Source organism: Naegleria lovaniensis (genome assembly GCF_003324165.1).
Source record: "Naegleria lovaniensis strain ATCC 30569 chromosome Unknown tig019, whole genome shotgun sequence".
Classification (NCBI taxonomy): domain Eukaryota; phylum Heterolobosea; class Eutetramitea; order Acrasida; family Naegleriidae; genus Naegleria; species Naegleria lovaniensis.
In genome coordinates this window covers 33,808-61,040 of record NW_025407840.1, presented here as the reverse complement: position 1 = coordinate 61,040, position 27,233 = coordinate 33,808, and the positions used below count along the sequence as shown (strand labels likewise).

General features: G+C 37.9%; 12 protein-coding genes across 12 annotated transcripts; 5 read left to right on the top strand and 7 right to left on the bottom strand.

Annotated features, from left to right (window-relative positions):
* Positions 1 to 43: 43 nt before the first annotated feature.
* C9374_003261 (uncharacterized protein) lies at positions 44 to 4,246 on the bottom strand (the record flags this gene model as incomplete). Its single annotated transcript, XM_044692770.1, has 1 exon — positions 44 to 4,246. One exon carries the CDS (start codon positions 4,244 to 4,246, stop codon positions 44 to 46), a length of 4,203 nt encoding a protein of 1,400 aa, XP_044549439.1.
* Positions 4,247 to 4,819: 573 nt separating this feature from the next.
* Positions 4,820 to 5,671, bottom strand: C9374_003260 (uncharacterized protein; the record flags this gene model as incomplete). The annotated part of the gene is made up of 1 exon (XM_044692769.1): positions 4,820 to 5,671. The coding sequence occupies one exon, from the start codon at positions 5,669 to 5,671 to the stop codon at positions 4,820 to 4,822; it is 852 nt and encodes a 283-aa protein (XP_044549438.1).
* Positions 5,672 to 7,249: 1,578 nt separating this feature from the next.
* On the bottom strand, positions 7,250 to 9,226 carry C9374_003259 (uncharacterized protein; the record flags this gene model as incomplete). Its single annotated transcript, XM_044692767.1, has 2 exons — positions 7,250 to 8,134; positions 8,183 to 9,226. 2 exons carry the CDS (start codon positions 9,224 to 9,226, stop codon positions 7,250 to 7,252), a joined length of 1,929 nt encoding a protein of 642 aa, XP_044549437.1.
* A 339-nt stretch (positions 9,227 to 9,565) lies between these two features.
* C9374_003258 (uncharacterized protein) lies at positions 9,566 to 12,416 on the bottom strand (the record flags this gene model as incomplete). Its single annotated transcript, XM_044692766.1, has 2 exons — positions 9,566 to 10,302; positions 10,436 to 12,416. The coding sequence occupies 2 exons, from the start codon at positions 12,414 to 12,416 to the stop codon at positions 9,566 to 9,568; spliced, it is 2,718 nt and encodes a 905-aa protein (XP_044549436.1).
* A 381-nt stretch (positions 12,417 to 12,797) lies between these two features.
* C9374_003257 (uncharacterized protein) lies at positions 12,798 to 13,983 on the bottom strand (the record flags this gene model as incomplete). Its single annotated transcript, XM_044692765.1, has 3 exons — positions 12,798 to 13,494; positions 13,618 to 13,869; positions 13,979 to 13,983. 3 exons carry the CDS (start codon positions 13,981 to 13,983, stop codon positions 12,798 to 12,800), a joined length of 954 nt encoding a protein of 317 aa, XP_044549435.1.
* A 394-nt stretch (positions 13,984 to 14,377) lies between these two features.
* C9374_003256 (uncharacterized protein) lies at positions 14,378 to 15,262 on the top strand (the record flags this gene model as incomplete). Its single annotated transcript, XM_044692764.1, has 1 exon — positions 14,378 to 15,262. The coding sequence occupies one exon, from the start codon at positions 14,378 to 14,380 to the stop codon at positions 15,260 to 15,262; it is 885 nt and encodes a 294-aa protein (XP_044549434.1).
* A 150-nt stretch (positions 15,263 to 15,412) lies between these two features.
* Positions 15,413 to 18,013, bottom strand: C9374_003255 (uncharacterized protein; the record flags this gene model as incomplete). The annotated part of the gene is made up of 1 exon (XM_044692763.1): positions 15,413 to 18,013. One exon carries the CDS (start codon positions 18,011 to 18,013, stop codon positions 15,413 to 15,415), a length of 2,601 nt encoding a protein of 866 aa, XP_044549433.1.
* Positions 18,014 to 19,000: 987 nt separating this feature from the next.
* C9374_003254 (uncharacterized protein) lies at positions 19,001 to 21,784 on the top strand (the record flags this gene model as incomplete). The annotated part of the gene is made up of 1 exon (XM_044692762.1): positions 19,001 to 21,784. The coding sequence occupies one exon, from the start codon at positions 19,001 to 19,003 to the stop codon at positions 21,782 to 21,784; it is 2,784 nt and encodes a 927-aa protein (XP_044549432.1).
* Positions 21,785 to 21,944: 160 nt separating this feature from the next.
* Positions 21,945 to 22,562, top strand: C9374_003253 (uncharacterized protein; the record flags this gene model as incomplete). The annotated part of the gene is made up of 1 exon (XM_044692761.1): positions 21,945 to 22,562. The coding sequence occupies one exon, from the start codon at positions 21,945 to 21,947 to the stop codon at positions 22,560 to 22,562; it is 618 nt and encodes a 205-aa protein (XP_044549431.1).
* Positions 22,563 to 22,843: 281 nt separating this feature from the next.
* Positions 22,844 to 23,479, top strand: C9374_003252 (uncharacterized protein; the record flags this gene model as incomplete). Its single annotated transcript, XM_044692760.1, has 1 exon — positions 22,844 to 23,479. The coding sequence occupies one exon, from the start codon at positions 22,844 to 22,846 to the stop codon at positions 23,477 to 23,479; it is 636 nt and encodes a 211-aa protein (XP_044549430.1).
* Positions 23,480 to 23,492: 13 nt separating this feature from the next.
* C9374_003251 (uncharacterized protein) lies at positions 23,493 to 23,978 on the bottom strand (the record flags this gene model as incomplete). The annotated part of the gene is made up of 1 exon (XM_044692759.1): positions 23,493 to 23,978. The coding sequence occupies one exon, from the start codon at positions 23,976 to 23,978 to the stop codon at positions 23,493 to 23,495; it is 486 nt and encodes a 161-aa protein (XP_044549429.1).
* Positions 23,979 to 24,269: 291 nt separating this feature from the next.
* On the top strand, positions 24,270 to 27,019 carry C9374_003250 (uncharacterized protein; the record flags this gene model as incomplete). The annotated part of the gene is made up of 2 exons (XM_044692758.1): positions 24,270 to 26,713; positions 26,779 to 27,019. The coding sequence occupies 2 exons, from the start codon at positions 24,270 to 24,272 to the stop codon at positions 27,017 to 27,019; spliced, it is 2,685 nt and encodes an 894-aa protein (XP_044549428.1).
* Positions 27,020 to 27,233: the final 214 nt, after the last annotated feature.

Sequence of the window (27,233 nt, the reverse complement as noted above, 5' to 3'; positions counted from 1 at the left end):
AAGAAATCAATTTGTTGACTTTATTCCCTTACTACAAACAGGTTCAAACAAAAAACACACTCAAGGAGTCACCCTCACACAGCGATCGTTCCATCATGTAAAATTCATCCAAATCCAAAAGTACAAGGTTTTGAAATCGGTCCATCGAAGTAATTTTCATACATATCACAATTGGAGAGGAAACTGGCAAATAACAGCGTTGGTCTTCTGGCATGGTACCAGCCATTTCCTGGAATGATTCTGATGCAATATCATCCGAAGTTGAGGTGGATGACTTCTTTCGAGTTGTCGTTGTCAGATTCGTGCTATCCAGCACTGGTTGCTTGGTGTACAAAAGTTCTGACAGCCGGCTCACTAATTGACTCTTCAGAGTATTGAGTGCATGTTTTCCTTGCAATGCAGCTGACACTTGATTTGGAGTGTCATGTTGTTGTTCTACTGTGGTCGTACCCATAGCACTATTCTCACCATTGTTGTCATTGTTACTACTGCTACCACTTGTAAGACTTGTAGGAGTGACATCTTCCATCATTATGGATGAGCTGCTACTGTTACAAAGGACCATCATTTGTTCATCAGCAGCACCTGTGCTTGCTGGAACACTCAACACTGGCAATTCAAAATCCTTCAAATCGAGCCTCAAAGCAGTCGTATAATAGTGTCGTACTCTGAACCTTGTCGAATCCATTCGAGAATGATTGTTGCTGGAATGAAGTGGCAAATTCAATAATTCACTTTTACATGAATCGTGCTGATCATGTCGTCGTCGTGCATGATTCTCCATTAAATTTGTTGTTGTTGTTGCACTATCAAAACACACGCCATACATTAATTGTTTTTGAATGGCCAATTGTTGATCATTAAATTCTCGAATCACATCTTGAAGAATTTCACAATGATTAAAACCATCTTCCATGATGAGCTTTGTTAACATGCTGACTTGTTGTTGCTGATTTCTACTATTCGAATTGTCCTGAGGCACAGTGACAATGGATGTTTGATGCTCCACAGAGATTTCCTCCGTGTTGGTTCTTGTTTTTACATTCCATTCTTCTTCTTCTTCATGTTGTTGTTGTTGTTGTGCTTGTACATTCCATTCCAACACTTGATAAAATTGAACAATGATGGAAATTTCATCATTCGAAATGTGATTTCTTTTCGACTTTTCCAATAACCAATCCGTATGGTTGTTGAAATGATGAGTTTTCACTCGTTTGTTATGAACGAGGGTCGTCATCGTTTCACCTCCATTTCCTACCTCTTCCACTACTGCTGTTCCTTCTTCTACTTGTCCTCGATGAGTTCCATGATGATTCACAGACGAAGAAGAAGGTGAGCTCGAATGACTCGAAGAAACCAATGAAGGAGGTCTTCTCTTTTTCAATCCACTATGAACTCCTCCTCCGAAGGATGATGAATTTTGTTTTGTGGAAACTGGAGAACCTGAATACGATGAGGAATAATCATTTTGAATGGCTGTGACACGATTATTTTGTAAGGGAGTTTGAGGAGAACTAGATATAGCTTGTGGACTCGTCGATGCATGTTTACCTCCTCCGAGATCTCGTGACATGTTTTTTCGTGACGACGATGACTTTTGAGGATCATACAATCCACGTTGATATCTCCATTGCTTGTTGTAACATGTTGCACACACAGGTCCTGGTGTAATACTTTCAGAATTTTGAGGAAATGTACTTCGATAAGATTCAATATTTCCTTCATGAATGGAATAATTTTTCTTAAAGGAAACTTCACTGTCGGATCTGCCACAACAATTGCAAATCGTGGGTGACACCGCCGCCGCATTGGGATCATCCATGGAAAGATTCATCTTGGATTGAGTAATGACTTGTTTGGAACCATCCAACATTGTGGTCATGGTTATGATTTTACTTTTCGAGGAGATGGCCTTTTTTTGTGATGCATTGAATTGATGAGGAGAGTGTTGAGTTGTAGTCATAGTCGTAGAAGAAGGAAGTGGAGGAGGAGGAGGAGGATTGGAAGTGGTGGTGGTCATGCATGCCATCGTTGTTGGAGAATTGAGTACATAGGTTGGAGCTCCAACGTTGGAATGGTGATGTGAAGATGGAATCATCATGGTCGTTTGGACGGGAGAGCAAGTAGTATTTGGTAAATGCTGTTGTTGAGAAAATTGTTGTTGTTGTTGAACTGCTGCTGTTACTGCTGCTGGATTCATCATCATGGTATTAAGGTTGTTGTTGTTGTGAGGTGGTGGTGGTACTTGTTGATGAGTCATTTGCATTCCATAAGTGTTCATGAATGATGATGCTGCACTTGTGTGATAGGGATTTGTGGTTGTGACCTGATGATGATGAATATTGGAAAATTGTTGTTGTTGAGAATCCACCATGCTAGCAGGATGAAACACATGATGAGACAAATTGGTCGTCGTCGTTTGGACGGGAGAGGATAAATCATTGGAATGATATGAATTCATGGGTTTGATCAATGAAAGTGCTGCTGCTGCTGTGGAATGAACAGCTGCTGCATTGACGACTTGTTCTAATGGATTCATGAGTTGAGAATGTTGTTGATTCTGGTTCTGATGTTGATTCTGATGTTGATTCTGATGTTGTGAATGATGAACAACTGCAGCAGCATCGGTGGCTTCTACCATTATTGGAGTGGATGATGAATTGGTGTGTTGATTTCCAATGGTGGTTGAAGTACTCGTAGTAGTAGGATCATAGGCAACGTCAAAATAATTGAAACAATTCAATCCTTTTTCTCCTTTCCAACCATGATGCTGGAGAGGTGATGGTACATGAGATGGTTGGGTTTGTCCAGCATGCTGAGTTTGGGTTGAAGAATGATGATGATGATTGGAATGATGAATTTGTAAGCTTAATTGAGAATCTGAGGTGACATTTTGAGAGGATTGTGCATTTGGATTCGTTAACGAATCCATCAATCCAGTGGTGTCCATGGTTGCATTGGTGTTGTTATTGTTGTTGTTATTATTATGATTCAAATGAGTCGATGACGACGACGTGTGTGAGTGATCATGTGTAGAATTTGATTGCAGTAAAGAAAATAAATGATCATCAAATCGAACATAATCATTTGAATTTGAAAAATTATTTAAGGCATGATGATGATGAACTAATTGAGAGGCTGAGTGGTGATGATGATGAATAGGTTGTGTTGCATTCAAAATGTGATGATGAGAGGTACTAGCATGTGTGTCAATGCCTTGCTGTTGATTTGTGACAAGATAGTTATGGGCATGCACAGCAGATGCACCTCCATTGGAATGATCGTTTCGAACTCCAACAACATTCAATAGCAAATCATAGGAGGTGTCTTGAGGTTGACTTGTTCCATCTTCATGATGCAATGAATGATGATATGAACCTTCAGTTGTGTGTACCATGTAAGAATCGGTTGGAGTTGAATGCGAAGGTATTGCATTGGTTGAACCACTTGTGCCTGTTGCATGTCCACTGTAATCCTGTGTTAAATTGTTTGACAAGTGACTTGCTTGTATTTCTATAAATGGATGGCTCCCTGAGTGGCCATATGGATATGAGCTCTGTAACTGCTGCTGTCTAAACAATTCTTGTAACACTTGAGTATTCTCGCTATTGTTATTGCCATTATTTGTAACTGATGTTGTAATATTATTTGAATTTGAGTCAGAAAACAGCAATCCACTTGTACTACTCGATGAACCTCCTCCTCCATTACACTCTTGTGGATTAATCGAGGGCGAAGATGACGAAATATGATGATTCAAATTATTATTATTATTACTACCACTATTATTAATATTCAAATTATTGGAATTAATAATATTAGCGGACAAGGCAGGCGATGATGCATGTGGAGAACTGGTACTTTCAACCATCGATGTACAATTGTGTGAATGAGTGGATGTTTGATTATTTGTAGTTGTTGTTGTTGTCGAAGTAGTAGTTGGAGCATGTAGGACTAGTCCACTACCAATCGCTGCTGAGTGATGATGATGTAAAAGATGACTCGTGGTTGTGGTCGACGATTGATGATAAAAAGGGTGATGCGGTGATGTGGTTGTTGTTGGTGTGTTTGAATAGAGAGAATGATGGTGTGAATTTAAAGGTTCATAGTTGGTTGGTGTCGTTGTTGTAGTATTGGTTGTGGTAATTTGTTGAGGTCGAAGTAGTGTGCTGCTATCGTCATCAATATTGTTAGGTTCATGATCCACCACCACTACGGCATAATGTTGAGATGGGTGATGGTTCATGGCTGATTTTTGAGCCGTGTGTGCCTTCTTCCTATGGGTGTGTTAAATTTATTTGATGATGACTCCCGAAGGAAAGGTTCAATGGATTAACGTGCTCACACGCCTTCTTCCAGGTGACAATAATGAAGTTAACGCTTGACAGTCGCTCTTCTTCTGGTTGCAATGTGCAAGTAGTAGTAGTGTTCGATTGTGTGTTCTCTTTTTTGTTGTTGTTGTCACACTTGTGACAGCATCATTCTTGTGGAGGGTGGGAAGACTGGATGTGGCAATGGTTGGCTGCAGTCGTCCATCTCACACACAAAGATTCTGATACTTCACATGTCAAATCGCCCTTTACATTGTCAAAATCAGAACGGAAATGCAAACAAGGAAAAGAATGAAATTTTCAGAATAAATGGAAATTTCCAGAAAATAACACAAACATTTTCATGGTTACCCCACATCTTGGTAGCCATCGTGAGCTTAGTCCGTTCACATGGAAAGAAGTGTGTATGAATAGCAGCTCCTAGAGTTATAAGAATGTCAACGAAACTTTCATCGGACACAAACCCAATTCAATCATTCTAATTTATCCTAATCTGAATCGGAAGCGTACATATTTTGCAAACCAGATAGAGCTATCTTTTGCTCTGAATTATTCTTTTTAGGCTTGTTTTTGGTATGGTCGTTGTGAGAAAGTTCAAGTTGTGGTTTGGTGTTTGTATCTGTGTCTTCGTGACGATTAGTCGCATGACGATCGGTCATGGTTGCATATTTTCGCTTTTTCAATTCTTGTGCTAACGATTGCACGACTCCAGGTTGATGGATTCGTTTCAACATTGATTTCATGTGTGCATTGTGACGATTGGTAGAGTTGTTGTTATTGCTGAATATTGAGCTGTCCTGTGCATTTCTTCCTTGTAATGTGTTACTCTTCTTGACATGACGAGAGGATATTTCTTGCTTGGCAATGATACCATCTTCCAACGTCTCCTCGGGAAGTACACTTTTCAGAGTATTTTCATTGACATAGAATGAACCCACTCGTTTTGACAGTTCCTCACAAGTCTTCTTCTCGGATTTTCTCAATTTACGATGAGCATTTCGCAACCTCGAATTACATTCAAAATCATTACCGCTTCGTGTTTGATTCATTTTGATAATCGATTGCAAAATAGGAATGGCATGTTCTGATTTTTCCAAGTCCTCTTGTTCATGTTGCATTTTCTCCATGGCATCCTTATTAGCAAAATCCTCATCACCAATAATGTACATTTCTTGTTGTTCATCAACAGTACCTGATGAATTGCCCAACAATGAAGATGATGAGGCTTGAACGTTGAGCAGAGGTTGAGTTTTCCATTTCAAGCCTTGCTCACAAACGTAGGTTGCATGTTGAGGATCTGTTTTAATGATAATCTTTCCAGAACATTCATAACATTTCATTTCAAACGTATAAATTGGCGTTGATAAATAGGTTTCTCCATCTTTTTGAGATTTTCTAGCATTGAATCGTGTACTCCGAGCAATATCCCTTTCATTACTCAGCCGTACCACCTATGTTTTGTAAACTCTTGGATGAACTTGTAAAATTCAAAAAATTGAAAAAGGTCCCTCACGGTCCGACTGTGTCGAACTAGGAAGTGTGAAAGATGATTTCCCACTTCCCAAATTTAATGTTTGTTGTCAACATAAAACAAACGCAGTTGGTACCTTGGTTTGGTGTTAGCCGCACCTACAGTAAAGCAACTACTTCCTTCCAGCTCCATTTCAATTCAATACGAATTCACCAAGCTTTTAAACTCGGGCTGAACCTGAAGACGCGCGTTAGCACTGAACTACAGGAAGCGGATGAGAGCATGGTGTTGGAGACATGGTTGGCATTAAAAAAAAGTTTTTAGGTGTGACTTGTGTCAGATTATCGAAGCCAGTCTTTTAGACTCGGGGCTGAACCTGAAGAAGCGCGTTAGCACTTGACCGCAGGAAACCAATGAGAGCACTAGCTTGAGGGAATCTGACACACGTCACAGAATAAATGTATATCAATTTATATTCCTTGCAAACTTCTTGTTGCATTCTTCTCAAACATTTGATTTTTTCTTTTTTTTGATTTCTCTATTAATCTATGTGATGTCATTGATTTCTTCCTTTTCTTGGATTCCTTGGTTTCGGCTGATGAATTATTGTTCGTAGAACTGTTCAGTTTTTTAACGCTCAGCAGATTCCTTCAATGTTTTAATATGATATTGTTGCGTAATTCTTTAAAGTTCCGCAGCTCATCTTGTGACAGTATGATGATTTGTTGCTCCGATGATTTTGTTTGTTGAATTTCATCCGAAGGTAGTTGTTGTGATTGTTGTGGTAAAGTAGTATGATTATTATTAATTATTTGTGATGATTGCTATGATAACACAACCGAGGTGAGACGTTAATTTTGTTGTGGCCCGCTTATTTTTTCGTTAATTTGACAAACAATTCGCAGGGAATGTGCTTGGGACCAACGGAAGAGTGAGCAACACCATCGTGAATGGTTGTACACAAATCCTCTGATAGATCTATCTCGAATTTCCCTTGGTTGTAAGATATCACTTGAGAACGGGCCGCGAATGGTTGCACACAAACCCTCTCATCCGCGTCGTGCTGCCATTCTTGTTTTAGCGTGACTCACGAAATACAAAAATAGGCGTGGGAACTTTATATTTTATTTTTAAATTTGCTGCTTTTTGATTGGATGCAGGAAAGAGATATTTGTTTCACAATTCGTACAAATTCCATCATAGGGTAATTCGAATCGGATCACAAGAGATCCTTCTGTTTTTAATTTACTCGCTCGTTTTCGGAGTGGATGAGAATTACGATACTTGTTGATTGAAGAATGTTTTTTAGGATCAAAATCACTCGGATAATACTTGTTGGTTGCCCTTCGTTCAGCCATTTTTTAATAATTGTTAAACATTTACGTTTGATTTTAATTAATGATTTTTAAAAGAGAACAACCCGTAAAGACCTTTGTAACTTCAATCATTAATGGTCATCATCGTGACACTGTTGTTGTGCTGCAGCTGTGGACGATCTTGATGATTCTTGCTTTGCAAGCACTGGAGGTTGTTGAGGTGGAATATGACCGTACACCTTCTTTCGTTGAACCAGTTGGTGAGCAATGTACAGTCTGAAAGTATTGGCTGGTGGAGAATTCTTAATGACACTAAATTGAGTACTTTCATATTGTTTGATGAGGTATGGGAATGCGATAAAGTAAGTGTCAGCAAATGCCTTCAGCTGTAATCCATAGGTCAGAATTCTGTTCAAAGTAGATCCCAAAAATACAGATTCAGGTGAGATGGACATGATCTTATTTCTTGCAAAGTCACTCTTGGATGGATCAAATAAGTAGGTGGCAATTGGTGCTAACAAAAAGTCTGTAACAAAGAATAAGGAAGCTGCACGATACATGGTCCATCTAATGAATGGAACAGGTGCTCCGTGAGCAATCCAACGATATCTAAGCCATCCCATCATGAATGGGATCATGAAGAGATACAGAACATTTCCTATCGCTTCCTTAGGTCCCATTTCATATTTACGATACATGACTTCTTTTAGTCCTGCTTTGTGAAGTGGAGAGACGTCAATTGGATTGAGTACTTTCGCTCTATTCATGAATGCATTTTGAGATTGTTCAAAGGATTGTAAAACGAGAGCCAACTCTGCACGAACTTCCTCATTCGGAGCATTTTCAGAGAGGAATTTAAGACTTGTCACAAATTCAGAATCTTGAGAAACAATTGCCTTATCTAAGCTTGCTCTTTTTTCATCGTTTGTATAATCTTCCTCTGTAGCAGAGTTGACACGCTTCATTTGGTTAGTAGCCAAATTTTGCACAATTTCCAAACTCATCTTGTGGAAATACTATTCAAAATAATAAGAAACAATCTAATATTACTCATTAAAACTCACCTTGGGTTGAGCAATTTGGAGGCCAAAGATCAAGAACTCACGATCTTTATCAGTGATCCATTCATTATTCTCACTGTATAATTTGATGAGCAACTTGACAATGGGATTCAACAACTTGTTCAGTGGAATTCTCTTCTCTTGCATCATTTCATAGCCAAGTTTAAGTAATTTATCATTAAGCATTTCTATTGCTTTCTTATCTTTAACCATGTATTCAATACATTTGCTATCGTATCGTGCACATTTCTCGAGAGTCGTCAGAGAATGCAATAAAATGAAAGGGTGCTCTGATTTTTGTAATAATTCAAACAACTTGTCAATGACTCCACTCTTCAAGTAGTATTGAGTTAAGCTCTCATCAGATTCCAAATTTTTATCAAGGAAGGAAAGAATTTCATCCATTTCTTGGATATATTGATTATGGAATGCAATTTTATCGGCTCCTCTGTCATGAGTGGCAAATATTGACTCAATATCTGGTCTTGCATTCAATAACTCTTTCACAATGTCATCCAAGAGAAATATTGTTCCGTAGTGATTGATAATCTGCAGAGAAATAAGTAAAAGAGCAGCAAACACCGCCAATTTAAAGAATTGTGGTTTCTTTCCAGCAATTCTCATGAACACTCTTGGTTGGCCAATTTTTCCATATTCTTGTGGCATTGGAGCTACCTTGTTGAAAATTTGCTCCACTTGTTGTGGGAGCGGAAAGTTATTCTCATCAGCAAATTGATTCACTTTTTCTTTTTCACTTTCCGAGAGTGGTTTTTCAAATATGTTTGTTTTGTATGCATTGGTAATTTTCTCTACATTTTCCGAGTTCATACTATTCGCTCCCTCTTTTCCTGATCGTTCTTGTTGCATCTTTTCTGCTGCTTTCTTAGGCCAAAAGGCATAGCCCATACTTCGGAATGATGACGATGGATTCATCCCGAGCCATAACAAATGTTGTTTGTTGGTATGAATATTAAGACCACTCGGATTGAGTAATCGGATCATCATGTGATGAAGGTGTTGTTGCTTTGCTGAGGGTCGTTTGAACATTTTTTTTTAATATTTACGGATGAAAATGGAAATTTCAAGGTTGAAATTGTTAATTCGTGAAGGGTATCAATGCATCACTTGGAATGATTAACACCAAGGTATGAAAGGGCTTAAAAGACGTTCTAGGTATTGTTTTTTTCGTATAGAATGACCAAAGCTTTGAGAATTGAAGGAGAAGCGGCCTTTGAAAGTCGGCGATTCGTTCAAATTCTTCATCACATTCAATTTAGATGTTCTGACACATCAATACAGGTTCTTGTGTGAATTCTATTCGTCAATCAATAGCACATTATCAGTGTACACATATTTAAAGAGAGAGTCATCAAAAACCAATGAATTTCACACATGGTTCAATTTGTCAGAGGACTCACTTGAACCTAATGCTTGTTTTGAATGAATATCATACACGAGCGCCCAATTTCGATATTGTTGCAACATTTGTAAACGAGAGTAGGTATCCCACATGTTGTAAATGGTCTCTGTCATTAATAATTGCCAAATATTCTCCACATCTGAATCGACATGTTCTCCACGAACGGTAAACTCCTTCTCCTTTTTGCTTTCAATCACACGTAATAATTCATAAAATCTCAACTTGTTTCTGTGTTGCATGTTGACTTCATATAAGGAATATTGTCGAATGAATTTGTCTTCAATGTCTTTAAATTGACTCAAAGTGGCTCGCCCTGTTGTCTTAATTTCAATTAATCGCTCAAACAGGTAATAATTTTCAATGGAGCTCTCAGCCATGCTGTATTCTTTGAAAAGAAGTGCAAACTCTGCATTGGTTGTCAAAATATATTCAAAAACTCCTTGTTCTTGCTCAATGCTGGAACGAGCTTGCTTATGTCTCGACCGAAGAATGCTGTTGTAAAGTTCAATGATCATGGCGAATCCACCCGAAGTGAACAATAACCAAATGGCAATGAGCATTCGAATAATGTTGCTACCGACTTGAGTTTGGTTGGCTGGTGTGATAGCGAGGAAGAGAATGGCCAGAAAGACTTGTAATAGAAAGGCAAGCATATCAATTCGAATGTGAAATGGGTCATCGAAGAATAAATATCTTCGAAAGCCTGTATGGATGTTGAAAGAATTTTCACACACGTTTGTCAAAATGTTTCAAAAAACCAAATTGTTCACATTGTGATTAAGGTAGTCATTAAATTATATTTCACCACACGTATATTCACACACTTTTCAACTTACCCTTTTCCTTAATGAGTTTTCGATTCACCAGCAAGTCAACCACGCTGTATAACACTCCCAAGCAACATCCCAGTCCAGTTAAAATTGCAAAAAATACATTATTAATAAATACGACATTATTCAAGTCAAAGATGGCAGCAAACATGGAAGGGAGTACAAACAATACCATGAAAAACAAAGGAATGGTAGTAACAAGAGTCCATCCTACCTTCTCGGAAGCGAGCCACTTGAAAAATGTCAACCTTCTTCCATCTGCATTCTTGATCAACTTGTACAAATTCTTAATAAATAAAAAACGAAAAACAACCAAAACATAAACTGCAATGGCATATCCTGAAAATAGAATGGAAACAGGGACAAGTACGGAACGACACGTGTTTTTACACAGTGACGACCATAACACTTCGGTCGCGAAAACACAGAAAGGTGCAATATATGGAATGAGTAAACGTTTTCGTAATGCAGGTTTCTTGTACATGCCAAATGCAAAAAACACAATGTAAAAAATAAGGCATGGAATGGCATATGCGAATAGCATAATGTCTCCATTATCAATATTCTCTGCAAGACAGAGACGAGTTCCACAAAAATGGCAAGTTGAATTCCAAAGTAAACTTGTAGCATTTTGGATGGATAAGGGTGTCAGTAATTGTGCATATAGAGTTTCAGAAACCAAACTGGAGAGTAGAGATTGATCCATACTCAATTGAATTCCTCCTTGTAATTGTTCAATGAGACGAATTTCATTCGCTGTGAAATTTAACACTCCATGTACTCGATCCAAAATGTACATGTCATGCATTCGACTCAAATTACACGATGTGAATTGTGAAAAATCCATTCGTGTCATGGCCACGTCAAGAAAGGGTTTGCTGTTTGGGAGTACGCTTTGAGAGGAAGAATAGACCAATACTTCACTTGGAAAAAGTGGAATGGGTGTGAAATCTCCTGGATGATACATGACAGCATTTGCATCCTCAACAGCACTCGCAGCACCTTGAAATAGACCTTTCCTTGTCACCACTGCATTCACTCGAACATATAAAGCAAAATCGTAACTGTTCAATAATAAGGCATCTCCAAATTCTAAAGAAGATCCAGCCATACAATCCGGATATAAATTTGATCTTGGTTCCATTACAAAATATTCATCGATTAATTTCTTGTCATATTCTGCAGTGATGAGAGTCCATATTTTGTGACATGGATATAATTGAGGACATAAAATTTTGAATTTTCGTTGTTTCGAATTCGATGGGGAGGTTGGATTTCCGGCGCCAGTGTACACTTTCCAAAAATCTTGAGAGTTGGTTTGAATAAATGTCACTAAATCGTTCAGAGAGTGAATTTGTGTGAATTTTTTCCAAACAAATATTGAATAATAATTAAATCCTCCCACAACGACAGCATGACTCGAGTTGGTCAGTTCTGTGACACTCACTTGTCGTACTAATTGATTAAGATTTGATTGTTGTTGTTGAGAATTTTTTGAAGTAGATGTTCGAATGATGACATTCGACAGGTTAGTAGAACTGTCATTATCATGCCACCATTGTCGTTGATGACCTGTATTGACCTCTGTAATATCACTAGCCATGACCATTTTAAAATTATGTGAAATGTCATAATAACCAATCATTTCAATAAATAATATTAAAAGTATAATGAAAAGTAATTTCCATCGAACATGAGACTTTTCACAATCTCCGATTTGTTGGTATGTTGTTGATGAGTCATTGTTGTCGCAAACATGTGATTTTTCATTTCTGCTGTGTCGAAACATCATCAACTCCAAGTGCAGGAGTGTTTGATTTTTGGTATCGTGTTGGGAATGATCAACATTGTTCGTTGATGACGTTGTGGGTTTGTTGCCATTCAAAAGTATGTGTTCTTTACACGATGTCGTTGGTTGAATAGGAATGGCAGATACACACGGAGAGGTTGGTGGTTGTTCGTTCCCAACGATCTTTGTGTCGTCCATTAGTTGTTGTGGGCTGGATGATGTCCGATGTCAAGAATGACGTCTTTTTTTGAAGCAATTGATGACTTTTGAATACAACAACTGGTTGGAGAAAACGAACAACAACAACAATAGTAGTGGTGACTGGGTATTTTGTTCTTGGCATCACAATGTTTATGTCGCAAGGTAGAGCGCGCTCAAGATCTATTTTGAGAGATGACATTTTGTGTCGCAGTTTTGGTCCTCATGAAGAAAGTGGCATTGGTCGAATGATTTTGTCGTTTTTGAAAACGTCATTCTTCCAACAACAAAGACGAGAGCAATGACTTGCTTCAAAAAAACAATTCTTGTCAATAAATATATTAAGGGTTTGCAATCCATCACACAAATACACTAAATGCCTTAAAACTTAAATCCTCCTCTTCGATTCTGACCTGTTGGTATATATTCATACGTGACATAGGTTGTTCTTGTGCCATCACTAGCAATTTTCGTGACTACTTTTTTCACTCGTTGATATCCTTCTCTATAGCCACCACTCGATGATTCTTCATATGAAGTTGTTTGCTCTTGATTGAAACCAAATGCTGATTTCAACTTGTCAAACATGCCTGAAAAAACTCCCCCCTTATTCCCATTGTCACTGTTTGAAGATGATTGAGAATTTGCGTTTTGTTGTTTCTTGGAAGCTTTCTTTTGATGATGAGGAAAACCAAAATGAAAGTGAAATCCACCAAAATCATCATCCTCTTCCTCATTACTATCGTCATCAAAGAAAGATCCGAATGGATTGAAACGAAATTGTTGTCCTGAAGTAGAACTACCACTGTCATCGGAAGAGGCTGCTCCTTCTCCGAAATGAAAATGTTTAAACAAATCGGAAAGATCATGAAATTGATGAAAGTGATGGCCACTACTCTCATGACTTGAATCATCAGAGTTGGAATCATGATAAAATCCTCGTGAATAAGCTTGTCGTTTGTTTTCATCGGAAAGTACTTCATAGGCTTGACAAATCCGAACATATTTTTCTTTGAGAACTTTTTGTTCTGATTCTGGTTTGTTTCGGTTTCTATCTGGATGGTATTCGAGAGAGAGTCTATGGTGTTATTCGTATTTATGAATGATTTAAATTATTTGTAAAAAGTATTTGAAATGATTTATATCGGGATTACAAAATTAATCCATGAAAATTCAAATACCGCCACTGAGAACTACTTACTTTCGATACGCAGATTTAATATCTCTATGAGAACATGATGGATTTAATCCCAATATTTCGTAAAAACCTTTTGGATCATTCCGAGATGCTGCATGCACCGAATATGATGAACATAAATAACAGTTGACTAATACAATGATGATTACTATTTGCAGAACAATCAAACTATTAATTGATCGAAAGGAGGTAGCTGCACTGCTACTATTCTTCTCTTTTCCGAATAATGTAAATAAATTCATGAAAGCTTTTCGTCTTTTGTAATGTACAAAAATATTTTTTTTATCATCTCAGACACGTGTTCGGAAATATTACCTTAGACTTTCAATTTATAATTGGGAAGTAGAAATTTTCGGTTACTTACCTCATTGATGATAAGATCCACATTGCCTCTCCTGTGAAATATTCGAATTCTTCTCGAGTCGCCTTTAACAAGAGGATGGTAAAAAATTCTCTAAAAAAATATCCCACAAAGCAACACACGATTTATTGGCGAATTTTTTCCAAGCGTACGAATTGATCGAAAAGTCTCGTTGTTGCAGCAATTCCGAAAACTCAAACCACCCACTCACATCTGCGTGATGATAACTTTATTTTCATTATCACCTTTCGGGACTGAATGTCTAGTACTTGAAGCATAAAAAGCAAGCTGACGGAGTGTTGAGGTTGTTATTTGCAATATTTCTATTTGTGGTCCTTTATTGAAGACATTTTTTAAAAAATTATCGTAATTGCCTCTTGCGAGATTATTCTGTCACGATCAATGTTCAACTTTAAAGCAAATTCAGATCTGACAACACCAAGCAATTCTACAGACACGATTGCTATTCAAATGCTAAATTATTGTATTCAGAACGGAGAAGATGTCACCCTTCAATCATGCTTGGATTATTTAAAATATTTTAAAAATAATTTGGAAACAGCGCTCTTATTTATGATCAAGTATCCAAAAGAGATGCATGAAAAAACAGGAATGAGTATTCACTTGGCTCGAAACATACTTGAAGACTCTGAATTTAATCTGCTATTGTGTCAATCTAGGGTAGAGTTGGTGCTGAAACTAATTCATGAAAGTGGCCTTAATTTTGAATTTTCGTACCAATGTCTTGTCGAGTTCAATTGGAATTACCCTAATGCACTGTTGAGAGTGAATAACATGAAAAATAATGGAGAAATTCCAGAGAGAGGTTTTTTACGATCGTCAAATGCAGAAGCATCAAACACTTTTTTGACGACTAGTACCAAGCAAGAAGTACCTGTCAATGCCCAATTTGTAGCTCCATCTGCTTTCAACACGTTAAATTCAACATTTATTGCCGCTGAAACAGTGGGCTCTTCATTTATCAAGCACGAAACAAACACGTTACCAAGACATAATATTGAAACAAAACAAGAGTCAAGCACTGTATCAAAAAAGAAAACAAAGAATGCACATGAAAAATCAGTGTCGATTTGCCAACACCCTGGATGCTCCAATCCAGTCGAAAAGAACAGAAAGAAATACTGTGAATATCATGCCGCACGACCTTTGAAAATTAAGGCCATGGAAGTTGATTTTGTCAAGTGTGTATATGAAGGTTGCACAAACCCTGTAGAAAAGGGTAGAAAGAAGTATTGTAAGGAACATGGATATTCAAAAAATAAATAGAAATTTATAATTGTCATTGCTAAACGATCAATGAGCAAGGTGTAAATCAATGAATGAAACGCCTTTGTAACGTATTAATAATACAATTTTTCCCTAAATGCCTGTGTTATTAAGGGATGATATCAATGACACGTCAATGGAATGTCAACACTATCTTCTGGACGAAAATTGATTATGCTTATTGTTTTCTTCACTGCTGCTATTGCTGATATTATCTATGTGATTTGAGCGAACAAATTGATGATCCCTTACACCATTGACAGGAGGCGACAGTTGATGATGAGGATGATTTGGTTGGTGATGCATCACCCCAGGAGGAAACGCATGCGGTTCATAAAAAGGCATTGGATAGAAGGAGGTCGATGTGGATGGACTTCCTTTTGGACCATATCGGTCGTCCACAATGTGATGAGTAGGGCGGTGATGAGGATGCAATGGGGGCGGTGGAGTGTTGTAAATAGGTGGTACAACAGAAGCAGCTGGAGGTGGAATGGAATGAGGTGGTCGATCCATATGATTCCTTAGGGCCACATGGGCATGATGGGTTGTTCCAGCATTGGGATGAACATATGGAACCATCGCTCTACCATTTCCATTAAAATAAGCATTGGTTGGCATGTCGATGGCGCTTGTCGGTGGACTGACTGCAGAGTTTGGATTATTCATTGATTCGTCAACATAGAATGGCATGGAGCGTCGTGAAGATGCCGTTCTCATGTCATACGGAGCATATCTGTGATTGAGGTGAGATTTCCTTTGTGAGCTAGCTCCATTGCCTTGTTGTGAGTGATTAAGGGTTCCATCCGTGTCAAAATGTTCTGGTAAGGGTTGATTTGTTGTCGTTGAAGAAGAGTGATGACTTGTGGATGAGTAGGAGGATCGATGCAGTGGACCTCGCCCACCTCGAGCAGATTGCTGACAATTGGCGAGTTCCATTTCTCTTTCACGCTGTTTTGTAAAAGAAAAGCTTCCTTTTGGCATGGCACGACGGACGTCATGAGCAGGAAATTCCTTACATAAAACTCCGGAATAAAAATCATCCAATGCTCGATTCACGGACTCTTCTTCAGAGTATGTAATAAAAGCAAAAGGTGTTCTTCTGTTCAGGATTAATTGTAAATCTTCAATGGTACCATATTTTGAAAAATAGTCTTGAACCGCTTGTTTTGTCACTTGAGGTTGAAGACCTCCAACAAAAATTCTTCTCTTTTTATCGAAAGAGCATGTTTCCTTTTTGGCTGGAAATGAGTCCATTAAATTTTGGTCATCAACATTTGAACTTAAAGTTGATGGTTGTAATGTTTGCAAGGTTTGTGGTTGCTGTTGTTGATGATGAGATGGTTGGGAAGCTAGAGAGCTAGCTTGAGATGTTACTGCACTACTAGTAGCAGTTGGACTCTGTTCACTGAAATTGCCTTGAGCTGCCTGACAATCAATGCGATGGGTTCCCATTGTGAATGGGTGTTCTTTGTGGTCGTTTAGAACCTTTCTAGCAATAGACTCCTCTGAGAATGTCACAAACCCAAATCCTCTTGATCTACCATCCCACTTTTTCATAATGACGCAGTGAATGACAGGGCCATAATTGTTTGGTGGTAGAGAGAAAAAATCCATGAGATCTTGTTCAGTGGTGCTTTCTTTAAGGCCACCCACAAATATTCTCTTATTAATACTCGATGGATGATCTAGATGGCTTGATGGAAGAAGAGCAGTATTATTCGTGTTAAGGTGGCTCGATTGTAATGAATTAGACGTGGGATTGTTTATCGATTGTTGATGATGGTTGGAATGGAACAGAGAAGAGGGATCCTTGTTTGAGGAGTGATGGTTATTGGCATCTTCTGGATGAGGTGTGTGAAAACATTGACTATTGTTGGAAGAATAAAGGTGATGAGAAATTGTGTGGTGTTGTTGTTGCTGTGGAGTAGAATGATTGTTTGGAGTATTTGAACTAGAGCTTAAAGATGCAGGAGATGGCTGATCGTTTTCGATGGTGCTTGACAATGACGATGAAGATTTTTTGATTCTTGGGAGAGGAGGAAGAACGGAAGCTGTGGTTATTGGTTTGACCTGATCGGTAGCGGCAAGGGAGTGTGATTTGTGGTGTGTTGAGCTCTTTGATGAAGCAGCAGTGGTAGTGGTGGTATCATTAACTTCCTTCTTTCTCTTCTTGTTTGACGAGAGTGATGACGAAGGTGAGGGCGTTGTGGTGGGATTTGGTTCTCTTCTCCCTGATTCTTGTAATTTCACATGCGAACTGCTAGTCGTAACAACAGCACCACCAACGTGTTTGTCTTTCAATGTGTCTGCGTTGTGCGTGTGATTACCATTGTTGCTGTTCTCAGAGCCGCCACCATTATGACTCGAGGAAGGTTGTGATTGTTGTTGGTGAGCTCTCTTCTTGTATTGATGATACAAATGAAGAGGATCATTTAAGAGTATGGATCGATCAGCTACAATTACATCAATATGAGAGTTGTTATTGGCCGTCTCTTCGTGTGGAGGATTTGGTTGTTGTTGTTGATGAAGGTGGAGGAGTGAATTATTTGTAACGGTCAAATGATTTCGAGTGGCAGTACAAGCAGCACTGTTGGTGTCGATAGAGGAGAGAGTGGTGGAAGTGGTTGTGATGGATGTAATATGATGATTACCTAGGGATGATGACGAGGAGAGTTGTTGTTTAGTGGCTGTGCTAGTTGTACATTGCTGTTGTTGGTGGATGAGGGAGTAGTGGGAAGAAAGCTTTTTCATGATGATGAGAAAAGGAGGATTGTTGAATGAACAGATTAAAACTATTGTAATAATGATGACGATGATAAAACTGATTTTGTGTGTATGATGATGATGATTCTATGGTTTGATAGAATCACACTCACTTGTTGTTGGACTTTCCAAAGATAACAAATAATATTTGGATTTGGTGATGATGATAGTACTCGACTAGTAGTGGCAATGTTTGCGATGTTGTTACAATATCAACACTCAAAAAACCAGAAGTGATGATAACTAAGCTAATTACGCTATGATACTAATCCCAATGTCGTTCTTTCAAAGAATGATGATAACGCTCCTTTGATTTTCCACTATCAACGATTTCATCAAAGATTAAAAAACGATCCACAACAATCGTCAGTGATGATGATTTCTCTCCTTCCTTCTTCCTTTGCAAAACAAACACTCGCGTTGTTGTTGTTGTGCAGAAGAAGGGGTTGTTGGACCGACCCAAAGGCAATTGCACGGAGTAAACGAATTTTTTGGTGTGGGTAAGCCAAGACTGTGCGTTGGTCCATGCCCATAAGAGAACGTTGAGGGCAAGTAAGGGTGTTCGACGTCGAACGGTAACCACATTTAACTGTTCGCTAGAACGATGATCATCGGAATAAAAACAATGTTCAACGAGGTTGTGATTCAGTATTATCTTCATGCTTTGATACGATTTGCCAGATTGATCTCTAGTATTGAACATAAATATTAGTGGCCCGATGTTGTGTCGATGAGATATCATGATGACATTAGATCTACACGAACAGCTCTTTGGCTTGAATATTTTTCGAAGCTCGTTCCTTGTGCATATGCTAATGTTTTTCGATCCATCTAAAATTCCAAGAGACGATGGAAATAAGATTTTCCAGATTTTTCCGGAAACATTAATGGTCATTGCTATTTTGATTTTTAAATATTGACCGAATCTGAATTAATAATTACAACCAAACAAAAACACATCAAGTCATCCTTCACATGCCCAGAAACAACAAGCACATTTCACATCATCTCACTGCTGAGGATGATGACAACACCTCAGCACCTGCTTCCACTGAGACCGTTCACACAGGCGTTCAACACAAACTCCTCTCTTCATCCATTCCTCTCGTCTTTCAAAAATCAACACGGATTAAAGGAAAGAACAAGTATTGGCAATTTTTCATCTCTTCCACACCAGCCCATCACATGTCCGATTCTGACAATGATCACGAACAACAACAACAAACTCATGAAACACAACAACACTTTTCAAATTCCTTCTATATTTTCTCTCGATATGGCACTACGACTTTACATCCACAAACACATCACATTCGAACCACGAAAGGTATTTCCTATCAAAAAGAATTTCCTTCCGAATTACAAGCTCAGAAAGAATTATTAATTCGAATTCATGGTAAACTCAAGGAAGGATATCAATGGGTCTATGAGAGAAAGAAACGAAAATTTCCAATGGAAACACTTGTGAATTTGGTCAATGATCAAATTCAGCATCAATTCGAACTGTTTCAAGAATTGTCTCGAGCTCTTTTAAAATCACAACGTAATCAACAACAACAAATCCCTCGATCGAATTCAGAATCATTGAGTGAAACACATCTTCCTCAACATTTGAGAAACATTTCACTTCCAAGAGTGAGCTCACCCAAACGATTGACTTGTCATGTAATGCATCAATTGGGTTTAACCCCAACTAGGAATACCCCTAATTTACCAACATTGAATCGAAAGTCACCAGTGAAGCGAAAGAAGGTGCCATCTTCTTCATCTAGCCATTGCTCAGATAAGGTTCCAATTATTGAATTTTCTTCAGAGAGTGAGGATGAAATGGAAGATGATGATGATGCTAGGTCATTGCATTCTTCACCTCCAAGAGTCGCAAGACGAAGAAGAACAAGTAGTACTACTTCTCCAAGATCTTTGAAAAACACTAAGAGAAATTCATCAATGAAAAGAACACACAAAGAAGTGAATTCTTGTTCATCCAGTAGTGAATCTGAACAGCATTCCGAAGAAGAAGAAACAATAACGTTATTGGCTCCTTCTCATGAAAGAACCAACAAGAAACAAAGTAAGGTTTCTCCTCAAAAGAAAAAAACAAAACGTAATGAGAAGGAACCATCCTCTTATCTGGGAGAAGATCAATTCTCAGAAGAAACATCTGCACACATTCCAACCATTCTTTTGACTCCAATCAAGAACAAGAACTCACAATCTTCTGTTGCTACTACAAGTACAATCACCCCTCTAAGACTCTCTCCAATTCCATACCGATCCCGAAGAGTAGATTCTCAACAACAAGCCTCCACGACATGGACCTCGCAAGAAGAAGGTCTCGATCATGATTCTTCAGATGATGATGACGATGAACACGATAATCATGAATTCTATGGACAAATTATTCCAACAACTCCCGAGAGATTTAAATCTACGGACACTCCTGTTGGGGAGAATGAGGCTCCTACCAGTTCCAATGTTACTCGACCACTTTCAGATATTGATTCTGGAAGTGATCGAGAAGATTCCATGCTTGAACATTTATCATTTGGAGGTTTTGGAGAAGATATGCAAGACATTTCATATTCCTCTACTAATATAGATCACACATCTTCGGCCTTGGTTCAAGAACTGGAAGAAAAGATTAAAAAACTCTCTCAAACAATCACAATAGAAACAGAACGAGCAAATGCATTGGATTTGGAAAAGAATTATTTGGAGAAGGAAATGTATCAATTAGTGGAATTGCATCAAAATACACTTTCAGAGAAGGACAGAAAGCATGAAGAGGAAATTTCATCATTGAAATTACGAATTGAGGAATTGAGCCATTTTGCTGAAGCACGACAAGAGGAGCTATTGCGAAAAGAAGAAGCATTGAGGGAATTGGAAAAGAAACTGGAGGAAGAAAGAATTCAATTGAATCAACAACGTGAAATGACAGAAAGTATGTCACAAGATTTATCGTACCGTCTTGAGCAGGTTCGAAATAGAGAATCACTATTGGAAATGAGGGAAAAGGAATTACAAGAGAAGATGAAACAGCTCGAGAGCGAACAAATACTTTTGAATATTGAAAGAAGTTCATTACGTGAGCAAGTGAATACTTTCGAGACAGAGAAAGTCAGTTTCATGCAAGATATGGAGCATAAGAATACAATGTTTGAAAAAGAAGTGACAATTCGATTCCAAAATCAGCAACAAGAACTCGAAGTTGAGCGGCAACGACTTTCAAGTGAACATCAAGAAAACATGCAACGGTTAAATCAAGAAAAAGAAACACTGAGAGCTAATCAAATGGAATTTGAACTTACAAAATCATCCAACCGTGAATGGTATGAATCCAAGCGCAGAGAAATTGCTGAAAAGGAATCTGAAATTGAAAACAAGCGCTATCAATTGGAAAAACAACTCGAGTCTCTGACCGATCGTGAATATTCTCTACATTTACAAAAACAACAGCATGAAGAGCTTATTTTCAAGAGAAATTCTGATCTCGATATTAGAGAGAACTCTTTCCAAACAGAAAAGGAAAAATTCGAAAAAGAACGTCACGCTTTCAATCAACTTTTCGAAAAGAGAATGCAGTATGAGAATCGTTGTCAACAGTTAGGACTGGCTCTCTCTCAAAAACATACAGAATTTCAATCAGCCCTGTCCATATGGCTCTCTGCATTGAACAATTCTGAGGAAACTGTTGACGACAACCAAAATGATCCAAGAATGTTATTCTCTGGAGCAAATTTAGATAGTGATGTGTAGAGTTACATTGTAAACAGCTTGACACTGATTTGAAAAGTTTTTTTAAACATCCCTTTATTTGATAGCAATGATGCCTTAACATCCTCGCTTGAGAGCAAAAAAAATACAGGATCAAAGTTGTTCTCTCGTTCCATCTCTCTCATTATCGGAATATACATTCATGTATCAAGATCTACTTTATGAACAAGATAACAAAGGAAATGACAAACAAGAGAGTATTACTCACAGTGATAATTCTGTGGTCCAAGAAAGTATTACGTGTCCATGTTATTTAGTTGCCGCAAAAACTTATTTCCCTATTCTTTTTAAATATTTCAAAAGAGATGATCCTTTGGTAGTTTGGGCCAAAGCAGTTGCAAGGGAAGATTCACCAAAAGAGAAAACATTTGAATCAGCTGATGATCTTGTTGAAAATTTGATGCATATTGTACATTGTTTTGCATATAAGGACGATTTTTATTTATTGTACCCTGAACAAAATCGTACTGAAGCGGTGGTCAAGCTTAGAAATTACATAAGGTTCATATTTAGCAAAATTTCCACTTCATATACTCGTCAAGATATATCTGCAACACATCTATTAAGCGCATCATTAAGAAAAGAACTTATTTCTTCAGAAAGCTCCTCCTCCAATGATGGTAATAGTGACCAAGATGAAGACTGGAATTACTCTGAGCTACTTCCCTCATCTTTTTACGAGCAATACGAACAATTCTCTGTGGACTCCTTCAATCAAGACCCAACCCTGAGGGACTACAAGATCTATATAGAGCATTAAAACGCTCACGAAAGAGCAATGAACTGTTTCAGTTCAAGATTACAAATTCCCGAAGAAAAGAGTATAATTTCCACAACAAATTGTTCGCTGAGTATTTGCAAGATTGCATTGAAAAAGGAATGAGTTTGAATTCAAGTCTCTTATTCTTGAACGACTTTATTAACAGTTGGAAAAGAAGAAATGTCACACTTTCTTCAGAACTACATATGAAGGTTTTCCAGCACGATTGGATTTCGAAAATGTTTAGCGATTTTGGGAGAACTGTGAAAAAAAATTACAAGATGTCCTTAAATGAAGATTCTTCAAAATACTGTCGACCAGACATGCTTGTTGAGGACGACGCTGTTTGTATGGAATGTAAATTAATGAATGTTCTCAATTGTGAAAGCGATGTTCGGAAAGCAACGCTTCTTCCCCTTAGAATGATGCAAGAACGAGATTTGTCGAGAGGGTTAGGTCTTCTTGCAGATTCCAAATATGTGTATTCCTTTTTTATAGAGCTTGATAATGATAGTAATTATTACAAGTGGATATACTGCCATCGTTTTGAAATGGATCAATTGTATGACCGATGTTTATTATTCTTCATTTTGCTTCGGTTTTTGATCCAACGAAGCGGAAATAAGGTCTTGCAAGCTGAATATAATAGATTAAAAGCTCTTGCAACAACTTGGGAGAATGAGAAAAAAGGTAATGATTCAAGTGCTACAATTGTTTCAACTCAAAGCAAGGGTCGCCCCACAGGAAGTGTATCATCCTCAAACCATTCGTCAACTCAACGATCAATCCACTCAAACACAATATCCACAACACAAGCACAACAGAAAAAGAAACTATTATTCAAGAAACACATTAAGGACAGGACTGAACGAATTTTAAATGACGTTTCAAATTTTCACAACATCCACAGCCATTAAGAAAAATGGTTCACTATACCATGTTTCTTCTCGTCACCAAGGATTGTAAAATCATTAATGCAATGAATGAAGCTGAAATTGCCAAAACTTTTGGAACCTTTTCTTTGGATCTCTTTGAAAACACGTTCATGCATAATGTACACACTTTGTTGACAAAGGTAGTGATGAAGAATGATGCAAATTCTTGAGGAGAGGAATTTTCCGGGATTGAAAGAGAGGATTGTTTTGCTGCTCTTACTTCTTGATGATGATCCTTAAGAACAATTTCTGCAGCTACGGATGTGGAAGCACTGGAAGAAGTGTTTGGTTTCGACTGTTTTCTTCCAAAATACGAAACGTCGTAAACTGCAAGAATGCGAAATACACCAAATACAAGACCAATGACAAGAGTTGCTAACGCTATCCATGACATGGGTCGAAAATATTGGTACCATGCCATTAACAGAGTTTTTGAGAAAGAACCAACACTTATGAGTTGCTTTGAGAGAGTGGACGGCATGGTGGTTGCAGATAGGACTTGAGTAGTTTGTTGTTGTTGTTCTTGTTATTGGATTTGAACCAATTTCTTGAAAACACTGTTTTCGTGCCATGTCATCAATTTCATTCCTTTCTAAACTTTGTTTCTTTTTGAAATGACCTTCCACAAATTTTGATATGAAATGAACAACATTGATCAAAAAAACAATAGATGCTTACTGCCATGTTTGCCCATAGTTTGGTGTTGATGGATTCTGTTTGTTGTTTCAGAACTTCTTAAAAAGGTGTTTTTGATAGTTCATCACCACAAAAAATGGTTGCAAACCATCCAGACCTTCCGACCAACTCGGTAACGGCCACAAAGAGCTCCACATCTTGGAATACAACAAACACAACGACAAATTCGGAATTATCTTCGACTTCTTTTGAAAATCTACAGGATGATACTCATTCATCAATAGCCTCCACCTCCACAGCAACAACAACTCGTTCTCCCACTACAACATCGTCATCAACAACGTCCGAAGAAGCAGATGCGGACTTGCAAATTGTTCTCCAACATCAAAGTTATCATTCAAAAATAGGAACGCTTTTAGCTGTAATGCCCATTGTTTTTGGAATTGCCTTCTGTTGGGAGAGAGGCCTATATCCCTTCTTAATATCCACATTTATAGAGCATTGTGTTCATTATACGACCAATTATTTCATTAATGGGGTGAAATCAATAAGGAGTTTTTCGACCGTGAATACTATTCGGGTGTGCATGGTTGCAGCGTTTCACATGTCGCTGCAGGTGCATTATGGTCCCTTTGTGGCTCTTCATGTTTTTACAGTGTACAAGATTGTTATTACTACCATGATGTGGTATTTCGATATGAGGTTTATTTTGCTTAATGGCTCGATACATGTCATTAGTGCAGTTCTAGGAAAGTACATTGCTTTGGTCAACGAGATGCACACGTTGAGTGATTTGGAAATCATGTTTGCCTACCGATCCGTATTTGAGGTTTTTGTTTTGCTGACAACTGTCCTCATCTCGTCACTTTTATTTTCACAACACATGAATCAAACCAATGAACAATACACCAAACAGCAAATAGAAATCACAAAGGAAAGAGTTCGAAGTACAGAAAAAACGAAATTTATTGCCAACTTGAGTCACGAAGCACGGAATCCATTACATGGCATTCTTGGCAGTTTACAACTACTACGGCACAATGTTTTGGGAAAGGATGAAAAATGTGAACATGGATGTGAGCACTGTCTTCTTCAAAATAATTCAACCTCAGAGCTTGTTCAGGATATTGAGGAAAATTCGAAAACTCTACTTCATATCTTATCGTCTTCGTTGCATATGAGTAATTTAGAACTAGGGAAAATCAATTTAAAATTGGAGCCCTTTAACATTATGTGCTTGGTAGAGTCTATTACTTCAGTGTTTTCGCAGCTGGCACTTGAAAAACAATTAACTCTTCATTCGTTTTTTGATGTTCAAAATGTACCAATTTACTTGAAAGGAGATTCCACGAGAATAAGCCAGATTGTCATGAACTTGGTTTCCAATTCCATCAAATACACCTCTAAAGGCTTTGTTAAACTTACCTGTGAATTAGCATCAGAGAAGGACCTGAACAAATATAATGATTCTCATCCAAAGGTTTCAAAGAAAGGAGATATTGTCTACATCAAGATAGAATGTCAAGACACAGGTCGTGGTATTCCAGAATCCCAATTACAAAATATTTTTCAGCCTTATAACATGATTGAAGAAACGACTCTTTCAAAGAAACCTGAAGAGTTCGAACGTTACTTTAAGCAGTCTGAGCATATTACTGGAGGGAGCAGTCTTTTGATTCACACGAATAGAAATGGCTTAGGACTGAGTATATCGAAATTCATTATTGAAAAGATGAATGGTACGATAACTGTCAGTAGCAAAGAGAATGAAGGCACAACGTTTACCGTCATCTTGCCTTTACAGAAATTTGTTGGTGAAATATCAGAGAAAGCAGCAGTCAATCCAGATAATATTCAGGAAATTTTACATTACGAAGCTGACTCTTCTCAAAAGATTAAGGTCCTAATTTTTGACTTGGATCCATGTTTTCGTCAAGTGTTACAGAAATATGCACAATTGTTCAAGAGAGTTGACAGTATTGAACAATATGCGGACTTTGAAGAGTTTGATCGCAAGCGTTATTTGGCAACCCAAGATGACGAAAAACAACAACGTTCAGGGGACTCTTGTTGCAACACCTTAATCGTGTGTATGGAACAGTATTACGAACAATTGAGCAATTTCTTTCAAACGAAACAGAATGGACAGGTTGTGGTAGTTCCTGCTGTTCCTAGAGGTCGCAATAGGATGTTCGAAAAGATCAAATACTTGTCAAAACCAATCAAATTTGCAGATCTATTTGATATCATTTCGGATCCACGATTCTCCAAATCTTCTCTTCTTCAAACTGCGCCATCCTCTATCATCAAAACACCTCGGAAAAGTATTGTTGAACTCGATTCTCAAACTGCTGCCTCTTTAGCTTCACACATGAACATGGAATTTGACGATGAAGTATTGTCAAAGCCGGTCTTAGTTGTTGATGACAATGGGGTCAATCGAAAAATACTCTCTAAAATGCTTCGAATTATGGGCTTTACAGACATTGATTTAGCATGTGACGGAATGGAGTGCTTCAACATGTTTAAAAAGAAGAATTATTGTTTGATATTATTAGATTGTGTCATGCCTATTTTGAGGTAAGTTTGTTGGTCTTGATGAAATTGGTATAGAAAAATTTCAAACCTTACATCAACCTTAACAGTGGAAAAGAAGCATGCGAAATGATTCGAAAATATGAAAAGCAAAACGAGCTTGAGCATGGTGCCAATTTCACTCGTTTACCAATTGTTGCTGTGACTGCCAACACGTGGGAAACGAAGGAGGTTCTACTCGCTCAAGGTTTCGATAGTGTCATGTACAAACCTATTGCAATGGAACAATTGAAAGTAGAAATGCTCAAAGTGTTGTCCCATGCAGAGAACTCGTCCTTACAACAGGAGTGATGTCCTCATGATTTCGAATGGATTTACAATTGGAAAGAGAGGAACGTTCGAGACAAAATTTACAGAAAAAGATTCAAAACATTGTTTACTGATGAAAAATTTGGTTCGGATATGAAGAGAAGTAACAAGTTGGAGATAACGCATACCTAGATCATAAAAGTGAGACTTCATCATTCAAAAGATTCTTCACTGACATCATCAGTCTTTCAAAATT